Source organism: Culicoides brevitarsis, chromosome 2 (genome assembly GCF_036172545.1).
Source record: "Culicoides brevitarsis isolate CSIRO-B50_1 chromosome 2, AGI_CSIRO_Cbre_v1, whole genome shotgun sequence".
Classification (NCBI taxonomy): Eukaryota; Metazoa; Arthropoda; class Insecta; order Diptera; family Ceratopogonidae; genus Culicoides; species Culicoides brevitarsis.
In genome coordinates this window covers 33552290-33572367 of record NC_087086.1, presented here as the reverse complement: position 1 = coordinate 33572367, position 20078 = coordinate 33552290, and the positions used below count along the sequence as shown (strand labels likewise).

The following is a 20078-nucleotide window of genomic DNA, read 5'->3' as shown; positions in this document are numbered from 1 at the left end:
TTTTAAATTAATAATTTAATTTTATTATTTTGATATTTGTTTTTTTCATTGAAAAATAAAATTTATAAAAATCTAAAAAATAATTTCTTTAAAAATTGATAATATTTTTTTTAATTATTTTTTTTTTAAATTAGGCCGCTCCAAATTTATTTTGAACTTTTTGTCCCAAAAACCTTTTTTCAAAATGGGGGGGGGCAAATAAAAAAAAAAATTGAAATACTTTTTCATACAAAATGAAAAAATTTTAACAGTTTTTTGTCATTAATCAATATTTTAGTTGATTTTATTAAGATTTGATAATAAATAAATTTATCTCAAAAATAATATAATTTTTCAAGTACTTCAAAATAAAAATTTAAACAAAAAAAAAAAAAATCGTAAAAATAACTGTCAAAAAATTTTGAAAAATAATTTTTTTGAAAAAAATTTTAAAGAAGAAAAATACGATTTTTAATATAAAAATTCCTAAAAAGTGAATTTAAAAAAAAAAATTTAGGAAATTCATTAAAAAAATATAAAAAAAGACCAAAAAACGGTCAATTTTGATGAAATTTTTAACTTTTTTTTTTTTATTTTGCCCCATTGGATTTTCGACTTCTGAAATGGGGCATGGGACAAAAAGTTCAAAAAAAATTTGGAGCGGCCTTAATGATTTTTGAACAAAAAAAAATTTCTTAAAAAAATGTAAAGTAAAATTTTGATTTTGTTTTATTTTTTCTAATTTTTTTAAATTTTCATGAAATTTTTATTAAAAAACTTGAAATTTAAATGAAAATTTCCTTAAAAATTCAATATGTAATTTTGAATTTCGTTTGTAACATGAAACATTTTTCCTCATCGCCTCAGCCTTAAAAATGTGAGTAAAGTCAAATTTTGAGATGTGTGCCTAACAAAGTCCGTTTTTTTCGTCTGTCATTCCAGAAGAAACATCATTTCAAAGAAAAATTTTGCCAATAATAAATTTTTTCAATATTTTTTATGTTCATACCTAATTCAGATACTTCCTCATGCGTTACTGTTTCCGACGTTGTTGCTGCACTCATTTTCACGACATCCGGTTTCGCTTCGTCTTGCACCGCCTTTTCTGGCTTAAACTCTCCAATGCCTTCTTCCGACACAATTTCCGTGCTTTGATGCGTTGGGAAGCCCAAATTGATGGAAATGTGCTCAACCATGTCATGCGCTGGCTCTTCAATTTCTAAATCTGTCACGTGAGAATCAGGCACAACTTGCGACTTTTCCGGAACATTCATTTCGGAAATTGCCTTTTGCGCTTGAACACTTGTCGGTTGTTTGAAATCCGATAAATTCGATTCTTTGTCAATTACTTCAGTAGCGTGCACTGTAAGCGCTTCAAATGGAACTTGGGTAAACTCTTTGACTGTTTCTTCTTTCATGCGGGGCGTTTCGACGTTGTCTGTCGTTTCAGAAGTGAGAATTTCTGTCTTTACGCCTGCTTTGAGCATATCATAAGTACTTCCCGCGGTCTTTTCTTCGGGTTTTTCGTCTTTTTGCAGTTCCTTGGCGCTATCTAAAGCGATGTTTTGTTGAACTTGAGCACTTTGCGCTTCGTCAGTGGTTAAAATTGCCTGTTTTCCTGTCGTATCTAACTCATAAAAGCCGTCGGTGCCTTCGTTAACGACACTTTCTTGGACAATTGCGGCTTTGACAGTGTCGAAAGTCATCGTTGCCGTATCTTCCATGGGTTTCAGTTCGGAAAATTCTTCGGCGCATTCATGTACGAGCGTTTCCTGCGCCTCCGGGGTCTTAAATTGCGTGTCAATGACACTTTCTTGCGGGGTTTTTGTCTCCGGTTGAGGGATAAGAAGTTCATCTGCATGAGCAGCGTCAATTATTTCTTCCTTCAAAGCCGTTGTCAGCTTCGAATCGATGGTTTTAACAGCATTTCCTGCATTTGGCAACTCTCCAGCTGCAAATTCGCCTTCTTTAGCTCCCGTTTCTACCATTTGGACTTCCAAAGCTTCGGATGTGAGTTGAGTTTTTGTTGCTATTTCCTCTTTCGGCTTCATTTCTGACGTTTCTGCAATTGAATCACTCGTTAAAGTTTCCGATTTCACCGGGGTACGAAGGGCATCATAGGTCGTTTCAGCCTTTTTCGTATCGGGTCGTGTCTCGGTCGTTAATAAATTTTCACTTTCGTGTGAGACAACTTCTGTAATTTGTAAATTTTCGTGTAAAGATTGTGTTTTTTGTGCCTTTTTGTCTGCCACAGTGGGCGTTTCGAGCGTTTCCGTCTGTTCTTGTACCATAGTTTCGTGTATTTGGGGTGCACTGAGCTTAATGACGTCTGGTTGGGCGATATCTTGTGCGGGAATTGTTTCGCCGAACGTATCGACGCATTCGTGGATTTGGGCTTCTGTGCTTTGGGGGACTTTATGGGGGACTTCGGATTGTTTGACAGTCGCTTCTTCTGCTACGGGAACGTGTTCTGCGAATTTTCCCGTGGAATCTTGCACAATTGTTTCAGAAGCAAGCGCATGGGGCATCGAATCAATGGCGGGTTGGGCATTAAATGTATCAGGTTTGCGTTCTTCGGGCAAAATACCTTCTTGATTTATGATTGTTTGTTCGTGTGTGATGATTGGTTCGTGTTCGACATGCTTTTGATTGGCCAACTCTTCTGTTGGTTTGAAATCTTGCAACGAACCGAACGTGTCTTGGGGTAAAATTTGCTCCTTTACGGACGTTAAGAGACCAGAATCAGTCTTTAACGTCGCAGTTTTTGTGTCATTTGACTCGGGAGCGATTTCCCCGACAGTGTCTTGTGTTAAAACCTCAGATTTCAAGGGAGTTTTCAAGGCTTTGTCTAAAGTTTGGTTCGCAGTTTTTTCTTCGGGCGCTTCTTTGACTTGCAAAATGTCTTCGGAGACAAGTGACTCAACTTGGGTCACTCCTAAATGCTCTTTGAACGTTTGAACGACATTCGCAGTCTTTTCATCCAACTTTTCGTCGGATAAATTCTCCGAATGGTCGATCGGTTGTACCTCCGAGGTTTGAATTGGGATCGCCGGGTGTTTATCTGTGAGTTCTGCCGCTGTTTGTTCTGTGTATGTGAAGTCTTCGTGTACCCCGTGACTGTCAATTGGGATAATTTGTGTCGTATTTGGGATTTTCAAGTCTACATCTACGGGTTTTTGTGTCAAAGTCGCCATCGGAGCAGCTGCAGGAGCTTCAAACTCTCCCGCACTGCTTCCGACAACAGTTTCTCCGACTTGCGGAACCGTCAATTCATCGAAACCTGGCTGTGCAGTGCGTTCTTTCGGCTTTTCCTCAGGCACAAAGGTTCCTTCGCTACTTTGGACCGTGACATCGGAAACGACCATCGCTTCGTGTGGTATTTGTGTGATATTTGGTGTCGTTTCTTGTTTACCTTCGACCTCCAAATGGGTCGCAGTGTCTCCCGTGATTGTTTCTTGTGTTACGGAAGTTTTGAATTCTTCGAAGGAGACAATGCCTTGTTTCGTGTCTGTTTTTTCCGTGTCAAATTTGTTTTCGCTTTCGTGTGGCGTCACTTCGTGAATTTGAACGGGTTCAATGAGGGACTGAACTGTGGTGGCTTGACGCCCTTCTGTTTGGGGTTGGTGTTCTTGGAGAGCGTTTGACTCGAGTGCGATGGTTTCTTGTGTGGTTGGCGCTTGGAGACGTTGTAAAATGTCGGCGGATGCCGTTTGTGTCTCGTATTTTATCGTGTCAACAATACCCAAGGACTCACCTATTTTACATTTTTTTTTTGACGAAAATGTGTTTTTTTGGAGGAAAAAAGGGGAAGGAAATTTTTTGTTACTACAGTTTTTGAATGACTTTCGCTATTTTTAGAGACGGTTAGCGTGTGAAAATAATTTTTTAGGGGGAAGAAATTGTGATTCCAACTTGCTTATTTTCTTTTAAAATTTCTGAAAAAATTTAATTTCTCAGAAACTTTAATGAAAATTTAATTTCTTAGAATTTTTTAATAAAAAATTGAATTTCTTAGAAATTTTTTAATTTTATAAAAAATTGAATTTCTTAGAAATTTTTTATAAAAAATTGAATTTCTTAGAAATTTTTTAAATTTCAATAAAAAAATTTAATTTTTTAAAAATTTTTTATAAAAATTTGAATATCTTAAAAAATTTTTAATTTTCAATAAAAAATTGAATTTCTTAGAAATTTTTTATAAAAAAATGAATTTCTTAGAAATTTTTTTATAAAAAATTGAATTTTTTAGAAATTTTTTTTAAAAAAAATTATTTTTTATAAAAAAATTGAATTTCTTAGAAATTTTTTATAAAAAATTGAAATTCTTAGAAATTTTTTAATTTTTAATAAAAAATTGAATTTCTTAGAATTTTTTTTATAAAAAATTGAAATTCTTAGAAATTTTTTAATTTTCAATAAAAAATTGAATTTCTTAAAAATTTTTAATTTTCAAAAAAAAAAATTAAAATTCTCAGAAATTTTTTATAAAAAATTGAATTTCTTAGAAATTTTTTAATTTTCAATAAAAAATTGAATTTCTCAAATTTTTTTTTAATTGAAAAATTGAATTTCTTAAAAATTTTTTATAAAAAATTGAAACTCTTAGAAATTTTTTGAATTTCAATAAAAAATTGAATTTCCTTAAAATTTTTTATAAAAAATTGAAATTCTTAGAAATTTAATGATTTATAAAATTTTCAATCAATTGGAATCACTTTAAGACCTTAAAACCCAAAAATTTCGCTAATCATCTCTCCCATTTCATAATTCTAAGCAGAATTGTTCTACGTCTACCTCAGCATTGAGCTTACCTGTGACAATTTCTTGTGCAGATGGTATTTTGAATTCAATGTCCATTAATTTTTCGTGAATAGTTTCGTGTTTTGTTTCTTCGTGTACGACATTACCGGCGCTACTTTGAACAATAACCTCACTCTGTTCCGGCAAAACCATTTCATTTATTTGCGGTTGAGCTTTGTACTCTTTTGGCGCATCATCGGGTGCTAATTCTGTCTCTTTTGCACCCAATGTGACTTCATGAACTTGCGTTGCTTCAATTAAATCTTGCGTGGCAAGAGCATTACGATGTTCCGTCTCGTCTGTTTTAAATCCGGCAACATTATCAACGATGGTAGTTTCAGAATGAACCGCCGTTTTGAGAACATCAAAGTTGACCGAAGTACTTTTCTCTGCCGGAGTAACGCCTTCGGTGAGGAAATCGCCTTCACTTTCGCCAATTACGACTTCGTGAACTTGCATTGTGTGGATTTGATCTTGAGTTGTCGAGGCTTGTTTCATATCTGGAGCAGATTCTTCCAAAGTTTGAGGTTGATCGAGGACCTGATCTTGTGCAGTTGAGGCGATGGACATTTCTTCAACTTCTGGTTGAGCAACCTTCGTTTCGTAAGTCAAATCTTCAACTTTTCCGATAGTTTCCATGGTTTGAGGCTTCATCGCTGATGGAGTCTTGAGCTCAATATCAGTAGATTTTACTTGACTAACTTGCGTTTTTACTTCAGGTATTTCCAGATCAGTCGTTCCTGAATGAGCAATCACCTCGGATTGTTGCGGCAATACAAGTTCATCGAAATTAGGCGTCGCCTGATATTCCTTCGGTTTTTCCAATGAATCCAAACCAAGCTTTTCCTTTTCAGATACAACAGTTTCCTGAATTCCGACAGCTTCTTGTTCTAATTGCGTGACAGAAGGAAGTTTCTCTTCCGGTTGAAGGATTTGCAAATCTTCCGTATTTTCTGAAGTTAAAGGTTCAGCTTTGACAGCTGTCTTTAGAGCTTCATAAGATACTTGTCCTGTCTTTGTTTCGAATTCTGGCATGCCTTCATAAGGTTTTTCTTGTTCATGCACGAGATTTTCTTGGATAACAACTCCTTCAACGAAGGTTTGAGACACTTCCGCAGTTCTATGTTCCGTTTCTTGAACCGTTACGGTAGCAACACTATCTTCAACTACTGTTTCCATCGTTTGTGGCGCTCGTAAATCGCTGTATTCAGGCATTGCTTTTTGTAGATCCAACGTAAATTCATCAATTTTGCCTGTAGCATCGCCCGTGATGATCTCAGATGTTGTCGTAACTTTGTGTTCAACCTCAGAAGTCTTTTGGGTACCTTGTACCAACTTCGCTTGTTCATCTGCGAAATCAGTAGTCGACTGAAGTTCATGCGTTTCATGCTTCACGGGTATCACAAGCTCCCCATCTACTGATTTGAAGGCTGTTACTTCCTTAGGACGTTCGAAATCTTTCAAATTTGACTCTTTGTTGGCTGTTTCTGTGCTCTCGACTGTTACTGCTTGTAACGGGATCTGTTCCAAAGTAGAAGTTTTCGTTTCCGGAACAATTGTTTCAAGCTCTTCGAATCCTTCGCCGACTACAACTTCCGATTTTAACGAAGTATTGAGCATATCAATTGTTTTTTCAGCAGTTTTTGTGTCGAATTCGAGTTTGTCAGTGAATTGTCGTTCACTTTCGTGAATTAAAGTCTCAGAAATTTCTTTTCCTTCGATTAATGCGTGTGAAATTTCAGCTTGTTTTGGTTTAACTTCCTCTGGTTGAATGTCTTTTAAGTGATCATCAGCATGGGTGATCTCACTAACAGGCGCTCGTAAGTCTGAATATTCGCTAGTTGCCTTTTGCATTGAATACGAGAACTCATCAACTTTGCCAACGGTGTCAACAACAACCACTTCTTGCTTATCTGCGATTTTGTGATCTACTTCGACGGGTTTTTGCTGTGAAACTTCCGTATTGAATTCTAATGCTGCCAAATCTTTCGTACTATCTTGTACAAGAGTTTCGGATTTCGAGCTGATTTGAAGTTCTTCGAAAGTTTTTGAGGCAGTAAATTCTTTAGGTTTATCTTGAGCAGCAAGTTCTGTCTCTTTTTGTCCTGTTTCAACCACATCAACAGCTAAAGCTTCATGTGGGATTTGTGAAGTCACACTTTGTTTAGGTTCCGGCACAGTAACTTCAAGTTGTTCAACATTGTCTGAGGTAACAGTTTCGGATTTTACAGCAGTTTTTAATGCCTCATACGAAACACTGCCTTGTTTGAACTCTTGTGTCGCTTGTTCATACGTTTTTTCCGATTCACCAACAAAATCTTGACGTTGTTCGATACTTTCTTGATACGTTTGAACAACTTCCGCTTGTCGATCTTCTGGTTTTTCAGTCTCAAGTGTCGCAAAATGCTCTAATTTCACGTTTTCAGACTTCAAGGGTACTGTAACTTCCGAAAAATCTGAAGTTGCTTTCTGTTCATTTAAGGTTAGGTCATCGACTTTGCCTAAACTGTCACCGACAACAACTTCTTGCGTATGCGGAACCTTATAATCTACCAAAATTCGTTGTTCTCCGGCATTTTCAAGTGCTTTTTCGAACTTGGGCATCTCTTCGGTGCCACTTTGAGCATAAACTTCCATGCTCTGTAAAGGAACAATTTCATTAAGTTCTTCAGCAGCTTGAACTGTCTTTGGCTTTTCATCTTCTTTCAACGTAGATTCCTTTGAAGCTGCTGTCGTTTCGTGCACTTGCAATGCATCGTGCGTCGATTGAGCAATTTCCGCTAAACGACCTTCGGGTTTCTCAATTTCAAGTTGTTCAAAGTTCTCAACGACGACATTTTCTTGCTTCTTTGCCGCTTCAAGTGCTTCAAAGTTGACAAATCCTTGTTTCTTTTCGGGACTTGAAGGACGTGCGAATTCAGATTCGCGATCGTGCAATAAAACTTCTTGAATTTGGGCACTTTCGACGTATGATTGATGAACTTCAGCAGTTTTTGTGTCTTTTTCAAGTTCAGGCAGTTGTTGGAAATGTTCTCCTGTGACAGTTTCAAGTTTGGAAATCACTTCAATTGGGATTATTTCGCCCGTGGCATTGCGTTCTGTGTTTTCATCAATTGGTACTTGACCAACACTTTGCATCGTAAGTGTTTCATGCATTTCGGGTGCTTTGTGCTCCATTCCTGTGATCGCCGAAACTCCCGTATCAGAAGTTGGTTTGAACTCTTCCAACTCACCTGTGCTACTGGCAACGAGAGTTTCTTGCTTTTGTGATACAAAAAGTTCTGAAATATTTCCTGAAGCTGTTACGGACTTTGGTTGTTCATATCCGGGAAGGATTTCTTCGCGAACGGAAGCTTCAACGAGATTAACTTGAACTGATTCCAAAGGTTGAAGTGTTGTTTGTACATTTTTCTCTTCAGGTTTTGGTATTTTAAGTAAGTCTCCTGCCTCATTAGTGACAGTTTCTGAACTGATCGGGGTCTTTAACCCGTCATAACTGACAGATCCTTGTTTCTTTTCCGGACTATCAGGTCGAAGGAATTCAGATTCGCATTCGCCGACTTCCACATGTTCAACTTGCGCTGCTTCAAAAGCTTCTTGTAACGTCTTTGCCTTCTTCGTGGGCATAATTTCGCCTTGTTCCGCCATTTCATAGACATCAGCAGTTACATGTTCAAGCTGAACTGGCGTTCGATGCGGAACGAAATCAGGACGAGCTTCCGCTTTGGTAAATGCAAAGTCAGCTTCCTCTTCACGCATATCGCTATGCGCAATGGAAACTGTAATGGATTCTTTCTGAACTTGCATCGCGACATCAGCTTCAGCTTTTAGTGGTTTCTCCTGTTCTTCATATTCTTTGAAAGTATCTAAAGTTACTGTTTCTTGAATAATCGAGGATTGTACCTCATCAGATTGAACTTTAGCCTTTGCATCTGAAGGTTTCTCCTCTTCGAGTGAAGAAGCAGCTTCAGACAAAGTCACTTCTTCTTTCAAGACGGTACGAAGAGCCTCATTTTGAGCTTGTTTCGCTTGTTGAACGTTCATGGGAAGCTTTCCAGTGAATTCTTTCTCTGATTCGACAACTTCTTGAGCAGTAACTTCAACGGATGGATGTTCCGTGATGGATTTTTCAGCGAGAGCTTTCGTTTCTGATGATTTTAAGACCAAATCTGATTCTTTTTCATGAGGATGAGTGGTTTCAATTGCCATACTCGATTGTAAGGTTAACCCAATTTGAGCTGATTCGGTTTTGAATTCGCCTCGTTCGAAAGTGTTTGAAGTATCGAGGATTGTTTGTTCTTCAACTGCGATATTTTGCAAGGTATCTGTCAAGGATTTAGCTTGAACAGTTGGAAGCGGGAGTTTTCCGTCATATTCTTCTTCTTTTTCTGCCAAATCTTGGATGTTTTGTTCTCCGACAGAAAGTGTACTAACATTAACTGTTGCTTGTTTACCTTGTTCCAGTTTTTGTGTTTCAAGGAGATTTTCGGTTTCAATGACCTCCGTTTCAGATGAAATCACGGGAATACGTTCGTCGACAGTGACATTGACGTTTTTAACGTCAAATGGCGATACCGCAAGTTCATCGACGGGACTTTGCGCTTGCACCGTACTCGCGGTAAGACTTTCTTGCACGCGAACCGCATCGACCGCTTGCGAAACGCCCGGTAATGCCTGCGTAAACAAGTCTGCTTCCGACTCTTGTGTCAGTGTCTCTTGTATTGTGTATGATTGTTTCGTTTTAATGGAGAATTCTGCCGTTTCGGTTTGTGGTGCACGTGCTGCCGTGTACGTGTCTTCGAGTTCTGACACATTCGTTTCTTGTGTTATGAGTCCGTGTACGGGAACGATATCTTTACGTGCAATTTCCGTGGCGACAATCAACTCAGGCGTATATTTGCCGGGCTGATCTGCCGTTATAACCTCACTTTCTTCGATCACTTCGTGCGGCTTGACCGTATATTTGGGCTGTACTTTATTGAACTCCTCCGAATTGTACGAAACTTCAGATTCATGATGGAGCGTTTCTGTAACCTGAACTCCTTGCTTTTGCAAGACCTTTTCCGTGGCTTGTGACACTATTGGTTGTTCCTTGCCCGGCAATTTCGCCTCTTTATCACTTGTCATCGTCTCAATCGTGACCGTGGCATCATGCGTGACGAATTTCGTGCTTGCCATTTCCTGTTGTTGCGTAAATTCACCTAATTTGGTCTCCATTTCGTGCGTTTCTGTGCGTTGGGTTTGTGCAGCTTGTAATAAAACTGACACAACTTCCGATTTTGCCTTTGTTTGTTGGGGCGCATCAACATTTAAGGTATCTGACGTTTGTTTCAAGTCAACTTCGGATACTTCAACGCCTTGGTTGACACCCGCAAGACTCTGACTTGGTGTCTGAAGCAGTTTGGAAGCGTCAAAGACGATATTTGACTCTTCTTTGTCCTGCGATTGCGTTTCTTGTACCTGTAGAGGGCGCTGTGGGATAAATTCAACGCTCGCTTTTGAGTCGGTTGCTTTCTCGGGCACGATAGAGGAGACTGAAGCTTGTACTGTGGACTCATTTCGCTCCGAGGCGATGGTTAAGGGCAAGGATTTCTGCTTTGTGAACTCGTCGGTGTCAAATTCGCCAGTTGCCTCTTCGGGAACTTCTTCGTGTACGGGTTTAACGGACTTAAGTTTAATCTTAATTTCTAATAATTGTTTTTTGCGTAATTCTTCTTCGATTTCTTCTTCATCTTCGCCTTCTTTCACGCGTTTTTGGACCTCTTCTACTACAACTACGTCTTCTTGCTTCTTTTTAACTACTTTTGCTTTCGAAATTCGTTTCTTCGTTGTCGTTGTTGATTCTTCTACTACTTCGTCTCGTTTAGTTTCTGGAATGGAATGGACATAAAATTGAAGATTTTCCTCTAGATTCTTAACGATCCTACAGAAAAACTCTCCTATAACCCATATCTCCCGTAAACTACGTTAAATTTTGTGTTAAATGAAGCTCGCTGGAGTTTCTATAGAACATTGACGACGACATCTACTCATTCATTTCCATGGCCATGCTCAGCACAAAACATCGTCTTGTAGGTTTTTGAAGCTAAGCATTAATTTTTTAAATTTAAAATTGTTTTTTATCAACATAAAGAGCCAATTTTCAGCCAATTTGATCAAAAATTGGACATAGACGAGAAAGCCATTCAATATTTACAGATTCGCTTCAGTTTCAGTGTGTTTTTCATCAGGGAAGCATTTCAAGGAGGATTATTTACAATTTTTGTACAATATATATTTACAACAAGGATAAAAAGTTACAAAAGAGAGTCCGAGGTCGGTATTTACAGATAAAGTCCCGTTAAAGTCACATTCAAGGCGAAGGCGTCGTTAAATCTGCAGGTTTTTTGTGTGTAATTTTGGAATTTGTGTTGGAATTATTTACAGTTTCCGCCACAGCAAGAAAGTTACTTACCAGCAAAAAAGCAAATAATATTAACATAAAAAGTTGTTGGTCGAGAAGCACATTTAAATATCTACAGCGCAGTGGTGTGACGTGAGAGTTGTTCTTGTAGTTGTTGTTGTTGTTTTTTTTTGTGGAAATCCATTTTTACAGTTTTTTAAAGATTTTTCGGGCAATTTTTAATAAAAGCGGAAATTTGCAGTCTTTTGAGGTTAGATGAACTCTCGAAGCGCTAAAACATCTAAGCGTCTTGTTAACGTTGTGAGTAAAGCTGATTAAGTTGATTTTCTATTCTAGATTAATTTTTTGCTATGTGCTGATGAAAAAATAAACTTTTCTTTCGATTCATTTTAAAATCAAAAATTTAAAAAAAATCGCTCACATGATACTTTTCTTCTTACAATAAATAATTTATATAAATAATTTAATTATTTTTTTTATAAAAATATAAAATCATTTTTAATTATTTTAATATTAAAAAAAATAATTAATTAATGAAATAAATATTTTAAAATATAATTTATTTAAACAATTTATTTGTTTTAAATCAAAATATTTAATTATTTTTAATTAATTTTAATATTAAAAAATTCAAATAAATTTAATAAAAATTAAAAAATATCAAAGAAATTTTTTTTTTCAAATTTATAAGAATTTTTTAAAATTAAGAAAAAATAAATTTAATTTTTTTTAATAACATTTTTTTTTTTTAAATTTTTTTTGAAAAATAAATATTTTTTTTTTAAATAATTAAATTATTTACTTAAAAATTACATATTAAAATATTCAAAATTTACAAAAAAAAATATATATTAAAAATAAAAGAATTTTTACACAATTTTATTAAATAATAATAATAATTTATTTTTTCTCCAGTTGATCCTTAAAAAATTAAACATTTTTTTTGTAACTTGTTAAAAGTTTGATTACAGCAAAAAATAAAGCATTAAAATTAGTCAACAATAACAACATCAAAAAAAAATCCATTAAAAATATTTATTTACAAAAAATTCTAAAATAAAATTGGGCTCAAAAATCAATTAATTACAAAAATTCCAAAAGAAACTCCATTAAAACTAAAAAATAGTTAAAAATTTATTTTTATAAAAAAATTAATGTTTGCGTGGAACTTGGTAGTAAGTAAGCGGGCGAGCAGGCGGGGATGAAATCCAGTTTCGAGTATCAACCTTTTCTTATTTCTATCACTTCTTCTTCAGTGGTTGTTACTAAATCAACGTTGTTTTGTTTTTTTTTTTGGGAAAAAGAAATCGGAAAAGTATTGAAAAAAAGTTAAAAATAGTGTAGAGATGATTGACACGCATGCACAAGAGACAAGTTCGAGACGAAAGAAGAAGAAGAAGACACAAACAGTCCACAAAACAATTGTTTTTTGGGTCAAGGTCAACGATCAACGATAGGAAATCAACGAAAATCGACATTTAGTGCGTCTTACCAACTGTGCGGACTTCGTGGGTAGCCGACGACGAGGAAACGGATTTGGTTTCAAAGGTCTAAGAAATTAAAAAGTCGTGAAATTTAATGGAAATTTGCTGAGAAAGGGCAAAAATCGCACCTCGTGAGTAGTTTCCATCTTCCATTGCTGCGAAACGAAATCCTCGGGCGAGAAATGTGTGATAATTTCTTCGATAGCGACATGTTCGGTCTCGATCATCTTCATTAGAGCACGAAAACCGACAGTTTTTGCGACAAAAGCTTCGTCAGTTTCCGTTTCTTCCGTTATTACTTCCGACACGAATGCGGCATAACCTTCACGTTCGAGCAGCTGTACGAGCGCCGCTTGAGCTTCTGTCGTTTGCAGCGCCGGGAAGTGACTTTCGTGATACATTTCGTTAATTTCCGTCACAGTGATGCCATTTTTCACGAGATACCCAATTGTGGCGAGTTCGCGCAACGGAGTCTCAAATGGCGCCAAATCTGTCGTTTTGAAGGAGTTCCAAACGTTATTCACCGCAGCAGAGCGCTTCAGTTTGTCAATGTCCGTGAGTTTCAAGGTCTTTGCGGAAATTTGTTCGTCCGTCGCTTCCATCTCCTCAATTTGAATGTCTTCGATTGTCTTCACGTTGACAATTGTCGTTTGTTCGAGCGTGCCTGTCGATAATTCCTCCTTCTTCGTCGTCGAAAACGAGGAAATCGTCTCCTTTTCCGAACGCATCTTCGTCGTTTCATCGCCTCCGCTTGCGGGACGTTGTTTTTTCACACGAATCGTTCGCTTAACTTTGCCCGTTTTCGAGCCGGCGTCACTTCCCGCCTTGCTGCCCTTGCTCAGCGTGATGTCGAGACTTGCGGATTCGTCTGTGCTCACAGTTGCCGTGATTGATTGACTCAATTTGGCTCTGGATTCGGCATTGCCCGCAGCTGACATCAGTTTGCACACGTAAAAACCGTAATCGTCGACATCAACTTCCTTGATTTGCAGCACGGAACGATCTTCGCTCGTCAGGATGCGGATATTTTCGCTGTTGATGCACGCTTTGCCGTTGTGGTACCAAATGACGTCTTTTTTAGAGCGAGAATTGTTAGTTTTGGACAAGAGTTTGAGAGAAAATTGAGAAAATCACCTGGTCGAGGATTGCCTTGGAAGTGACAATGTAATTTGGCGGGCTCACCAAGCATTGCACGGGAGTCCTTTACTTCGTTGATGAAGACGGGCACACAATAAGCAGCTAAATTTTTGGGGGTTTTGTTAAAATTCATTAGTCTTGAGTCGGTAAAATGTGTTTTTTCCTCGTCATTTGTAAATTTTAGAGTTATGAATTACTTACAAAAATTCAATTTTTTACAATTTTTGTTTTTTTTTCATTTAATTTTAGAAAAAAATTGGTTAAAAATTTTTTTGAATTTTATTTTATAAAAATTAAAATTTTTATTAAAATTTCATTTGCAAAAATTAAAAAAAAAATTATTTAAATTAAGGTATTTTCAAATATTTAGATTTAATTTTTTTCACATTTAATTTTATTAAATTTTTTATTTTAAAAATTCAATTTTACTAAAATTTTATTTTAAAACTTGAAAATTAATTTTATTTTAAAATTATTTCATTCAAATTTTATTTAAAAAAATTAATTTTATTTTATTTAAGTTTAAGTTTAAGTTTTATTTTAAATATAATTTTATTTAAAAAATTTAAATTTGATTTTATTTAAATTTTATTTTAAAATTTCAAATTTTATTTCTTTTAAAAATTTAAATTTAATTTTATTCAATTTTTTTCTATTAAAGATTTTAAATAAGAAAAAAAATTTATTCAAAATCCAAAAATTTTAAAATTTTATTTTAATTTTTTTTGTTGTAATTTTTTGAAAAATTATTCTTGTTGTAAGAAATTCATTTTTCTAACGAAATCTCCTCTGAAGTTCCCTTATCTATCTGATCAATAACTTCACCAAATTTGTACAAAAATGTCTTTTTTTGTTTCCTCGTCCTATTATGTGTCGAAAAAATCAATATGGTCTCGAAAAATATTGAAACTGGAATTTTTCGCATGAATGATGATGTAAATATTTACAAATGAAATGCTTTTTTGTGTTAAATCGTTAAATTTTTGTTGGAATGTGTGTTTCGTGAGTAATGTAAAATGTGAAATTCACTCTTATAATTCATTAGTATCACAGCTTTATATCAAAATTTTAATAATTAGTAAAAAAATCTTCCCCTAGCCTACAATTCATTCCTGAAATCTAGCTTTCTACTAAATTTTAATATTTTTTAATCGAAAAAAGTGAAAAAAAATAATAATTTTGAAATATTCCTAAAATTTTATCTAATTCCCTAACAAATTTTTTCCCTTTCATCTTCCTAAAAGTTGCTCTTTTCCTATCTCTGAATTAACTAAACTTAAGGCTAGAGCGAAAAACTTACCTTGTAGTGCCTCTTGCATTTCTTCCATGTGTGTTACCCACTCTGGCTTGCGATAATCTTTGGTGCCAACGATTTCTGTTAAATTTTGAAAGAAAATGGGGAAGAAAATTCATTCATTAACGGTTCATTTTAAATTTTAATAAAAAAAATGAGTGTTTTGTGCTGATTTTCGTATTTACAATAATTTTTTTGGGAAAATTTAAGGAGATTTAAGGGATTTTTCTTTGGACTATTTGGATAAAAATAGAAAAAATCCTGTAATAAATTGCTCATATAAAAAAATTAAAGCATTAGTGAAACAAATTTCATGAAAAATTCGTTAAAATAGAAAAACTCACCTTGAACACTGAGTTCTGTGGTCGTTACTGCTACGCCAAGGGCGTTATAAGCCTCGAAAGTAATTTCTCCAGCATCATCTGGATAAACGTCATTGATAACCAAAACTGACGTGCCATCATCAAAGTTAAATATTTGATAATCTTCTGATGGAATAATTTCCGCACCAGCTTTCAACCATTTTACTTCCGGTTTTGGTTGACCAATTACCTTAACTTCGAGCTTTGTGAGTTGCTTGTCTGTCGTTTCGACTACTTTTGGTAGTTCTTTGACGATCTTTGGAGCAAATTCTGCCAAAGTGTCGTCTTCCGTATGATCTTCCTCCGCATCTTGCGTTTGACTTGTGATCTCAGAATCGGGAATATACTCAAATGCCTCGACAATCACTGTAGTTTTGCAAACAGCTTTGCCAAGTTTGTTCTCGGCGACGCACGTGTACTCGCCCGCATTTTCGGGGAACACTTCGGGAATGATCAACGTACATACGCCAGTTGTATCTTGCTCCAGTTGAACGTGTTTCGCTTCGTTAATGACCACATCGTTATGCAACCATTGAATTTTGGGTGTTGGAACAGCGCGAACTTGACATGAAAGAACAAGTTTTTCGCCGTCCATGACACGAGTTGGTTTGATTTTTTCGACGAAACGTGGCGATGTGAATTCTGTCACTTCTTCCATGTGAACTTCCTCGAGAACTTCAATTGTGGCAGTTGATGTGACAGATCCAGCGACGTTTTCGGCGCGACATGTATATGCTCCGGATGCTTTCTTCGTGAATTGTTCAATAACCAAAGTTGATTTGTTGTCATTTGTAACGATTCTGGTTTCGTTACATGATTTTATCGGAGTTTGATGGTAATACCATTGGAAGGATGAAGTTGGATATGATTCAACAGTAGCTTCAAGGATGACAACTTCATTTTCAGCCACAACTTTTGGTGTTAGAGGCTTAATGAAGCGTGGTGCCTTCACTTGTTCATCTTTCGTGTCAGATACGACAACAGATCCGGATGATTTTGCTTCGCCAGCCTTGTTGGTAGCTACAATTTCGTATTTTCCGGTTCTCTTGCGGTTTACGTTGCGAATCTCCAAGCGACTGCGATATTCTTCCGTGATGATAGTGACATCTTCTTCCTCTTCAACCTTGATTTCTTTGCCGTTCTTGTACCATTTGACAGTTGGTTGAGGTAAACCTTCGTATTTGCAGTCGAAGATCAACGTAGAACCAGTTTTGACAATTTGAGCTCGTAATGGCGTGATGATCTTTGGTGCCTTGAGCTTTTCGGGTTTCTTTTCGATGAGATGTTCTTGGATAAAGACATTTGCACGACCAATTGCTCTTCCGAACTTGTTTTCAGCTTCAATGGTATACACAATAGGACGATTCTTCTCGGGATTGGTAACTTCAAGAACAGTATGTCCCGTTTCTTCGTCATACAAGATAACTGTCTCTTCACAATTGACGATTTCAACGTCTTCTTTGTACCATTTGACAGTAGGTTGTGGGATGCCATGTACTTGACACGTTACCTTTGCCTTGTCTTTGTCTTCGGGAACTTCAATCTTCAATGGAGTAATGAAAGATGGAGCAACTCCAACTTCTTCTGGTTCTTGTACGATCACATTTGTACGAGTAGTTGCAACACCGCCTTCATTCTTCGCTTGACACGTGTAGATTCCGACATCTTGCGGCGTTGCCTTGGCGATTTCTAATGTCGCAACGTTCTCTACTACGGTCATACTGTAATGTTCAGAAGCGAATAACTCGGTATCGTTGAAGAACCAAGTGATGTTCGGGAAAGGAGTTCCTTCAACTTTACAAGTTAACAAGACAGGTTGATCCTTTTCTGTGATGGCAGGTTGTAATTTCTCAATGAACCGTGGAGGCATAATCGTGACACGAGATTCCTTGATCTTCTTCTTGAGAGCTTTAACTTCTTCAATACGAGTTTCATGCAATTCCTGAACAGCTTCGTCATCGAGAACGTTTTCGTCGGGATATTTTTCGACGACGTCTTGACCAACGCGTTTCTCTGTGATGAGTTCCAACTCGGGGAATGGTTGACGATCCTCGATGTGAATGCGTTTCTTTTCCTTCTTGACAACTTTAGCTTTTGTCTTGATTTGAGTCTCTTTTTGGAATACAACATCTTCTTCTTCGACAGCGGTGTGTTCGACAGGTTGTGGGACAGGTTTCGCTGTTTCAGGTTGTTTAAGTGTAACAGTTGTCTTACTAACTTCTTCTTCACTTTCTTCGACAGAAGTATCGGATTTGTATTCAATCGTATTAAGCTCTTCGCGAATCACGACATGCTTTTTCTTTGTCTTCTTTGGTTTCTTTACCTCAGCTTCTGCTTGGAGAACTTCTTCTTCCGTGATAAAGACGCGTTCTTGTGGTTTCATGATCTCCTCCAAATCTAGCTTCAATGGAGCAGGACGTTTCTTCTTCTTCATCGGAGTTGTTTCCTCCATTGCAGATCCTTCTGTAACTTCCATAGGTTCACTTTCTTCAATGATAATTGCTGCAGTGTCACTTTCAGGAATAATATCGTCGGGTAAGTCATCAGAGACTTCCTCGATTGTTACTCCATCGCGATGTTTGGGCTTCTTCACCTTGATCTTCTTCTTTGGTTTTTGTTTCTCAGGTTGATCGCCAGGGAAGTCATGAGGAGTGAATTTGGGTCCTTCATCATCAGATTCAGGCTTTTCTTCGGGCTCCTTTTTGGGTTTTGGGATTGGCTTGAGTTTGATATCGTCTTGTTCTTCTTCTGGTTTGGGACGACGTTTTCCAGTAGGCCATTGTTTCTCTTCAGGCTCTTCTGGAGCAGGTTTTGGTTTCTTTGGACCTCGTTTCCATGGAATTGGTTCTTCGACTGTTTCCTCTGGTTTGGGTTTCGCCAAGTATTCGGTCTATTTTGAGAGAAAAAGATGAAAATTAGAATCTGAAATTTTGTTTTTGTAAAACTCAAATATTAGTTACAAAAAAGCAAGAAAAGTTAGTTTTATCGAATTTGGGTTTTGTATAAAAAGTGAAAGTGTATATAAGTGTAATAAGAAATACCTTTTCGTAATCTTCAAGTGGCGTTTTTGAGACCTCTAATTCGAGTAATCTCTTAATTGTTTCATCCTCTTCCGGTGAAACCTTCTTTTTCTTCGTGACACGACGTTTAACTGTCTTTTGTTTCGGTTTACCATCTTCAACAACCATTTCAGTAGTTTCTTCCAATTCCTTTGCTTCTTGCTCTACAGGAGCTGCTGTTTTCTTCATGAACTCTACGAGCAATTGTGCCATTTCTGGTTTGAATTCTTTTTCTTCTACGGCAGGAATTGTTTCGATAACTGTCGCTTCAGTAGGTTTATCTTCTGGCACTTCTTCAGGTTGAGTTTCAACTTCACTTACAGTTACGACAGTTTCTGGTTGTTCACCTTCCTCTTGTTTCGTCAAGATTTCAGTGATTTCTTCCTTGCCATCATCCTTCTTCTTCTTGATCGTACGTTTCTTGAGGATTGTCTTCTTTGTGGGTCCTTCTAAAGTTTGTGTCTCAAACACTTGAATGTGCTCTGGAAGCTCTTCAACAGTTTCTGTTGGACGTGCCTTTTGTTTCTTAACTTTCAATGGCTCAACACCTTCAATAGTTTCTTCCAAAGGCAAGTCGATTTCTGTGACTTTAACAGAAGTTGTTGGTTTTTGACCTTCAGTTTGTTTTGTCACGATTTCCGTAACAGATTCTTTTCTGTCAGTTTTCTTTTTGATGACACGTTTCTTAGTTACATGTTTCTTTGGACCTTCTTTAGTTTCAACTTGACTAATTTCAATTTCTTCAGGTAATTCTTCGACAATGCGTGGCTCAGTAGGTTGTTCCTCAAATGATTCCAAAGGTTGTGTTTCATCTTCAATAACTGATTCTGTTACAATGACACTGGTTACAGGTGCCATATTTTCTTCTTGTTTTGTGACAATTTCAGTAATTTCTTGTGTCGGTCCCTTTTTCTTCCTAATAGTTCTCTTTTTGACAACGTGTTGTGTAACATTGCCATCAAGAGTTTGGGTCTCGATGATTTGAACTTTTTCAGGAAGCTCTTCGACAGTTACTTCAGCGAATTCTTCTGGTAGTTCAGAGATTTCGATAGGCTCCGTAGTCTCTTCTGTTGGTTTGTCTTTGGGTTTCTTAACCTTCTTTACAACACGACGTGTCTTGGTTGTGTCTTCTTCCTCAGGTTTCTGTGTTAAATAAGTGTTTTAAATGCAAATGTGTTTGAGGGAATTGGGTGTATTAAAGTTAAGTTGAATTTTACATTGGGAAATGCCGGAATTAGTTACAACATATTAAGAGAGGGGAATACAGAAAAAAATTAAAAATTACCTCTGGGAAGTCATGTGGTTTGAATGCAGGTCCTTCAACATCTTTCTCAGGCTTTGGTTCAGGTTCCTTTTTGGGTTTTGGAATAGGTTTAAGATTCAAATCTTCCTCTTCTTCTTCAGGCTTTGGACGACGTTTGCCTGTTGGCCATTGCTTCTCTTCAGGTTGTTCAGGAGCAGGTTTTTGCTTCTTCGGACCTCGTTTCCATGGAGTTGGTTGTTCAGGTGTTGGTTCTTCAGATTTTTCCTTTTCAGGCATTTCAATCTAATTATAAAACA

The 20078-nt window shown here is 36.6% G+C and overlaps 1 protein-coding gene across 16 annotated transcripts in view; it reads right to left on the bottom strand.

Moving 5' to 3' along the window:
• The window catches only part of LOC134832002 (titin), a 127724-nt gene that overhangs the window by 40596 nt on the left and 67050 nt on the right, over positions 1-20078 (bottom strand). For 14 of the 16 annotated variants that reach the window (XM_063845861.1, XM_063845862.1, XM_063845867.1 and 11 more), the window contains 5 exons: positions 19804-20064; positions 15442-18349; positions 15104-15178; positions 4791-10649; positions 989-3733 (listed from right to left, as the gene is read on the bottom strand). In XM_063845861.1, the coding sequence (XP_063701931.1) occupies positions 989-3733; positions 4791-10649; positions 15104-15178; positions 15442-18349; positions 19804-20064 (11848 nt within the window). The remainder of the gene's footprint in view (positions 1-988; positions 3734-4790; positions 10650-15103; positions 15179-15441; positions 18350-19803; positions 20065-20078) is intronic. The other 2 variants (XM_063845871.1, XM_063845875.1) reach the window with 2 other exon arrangements.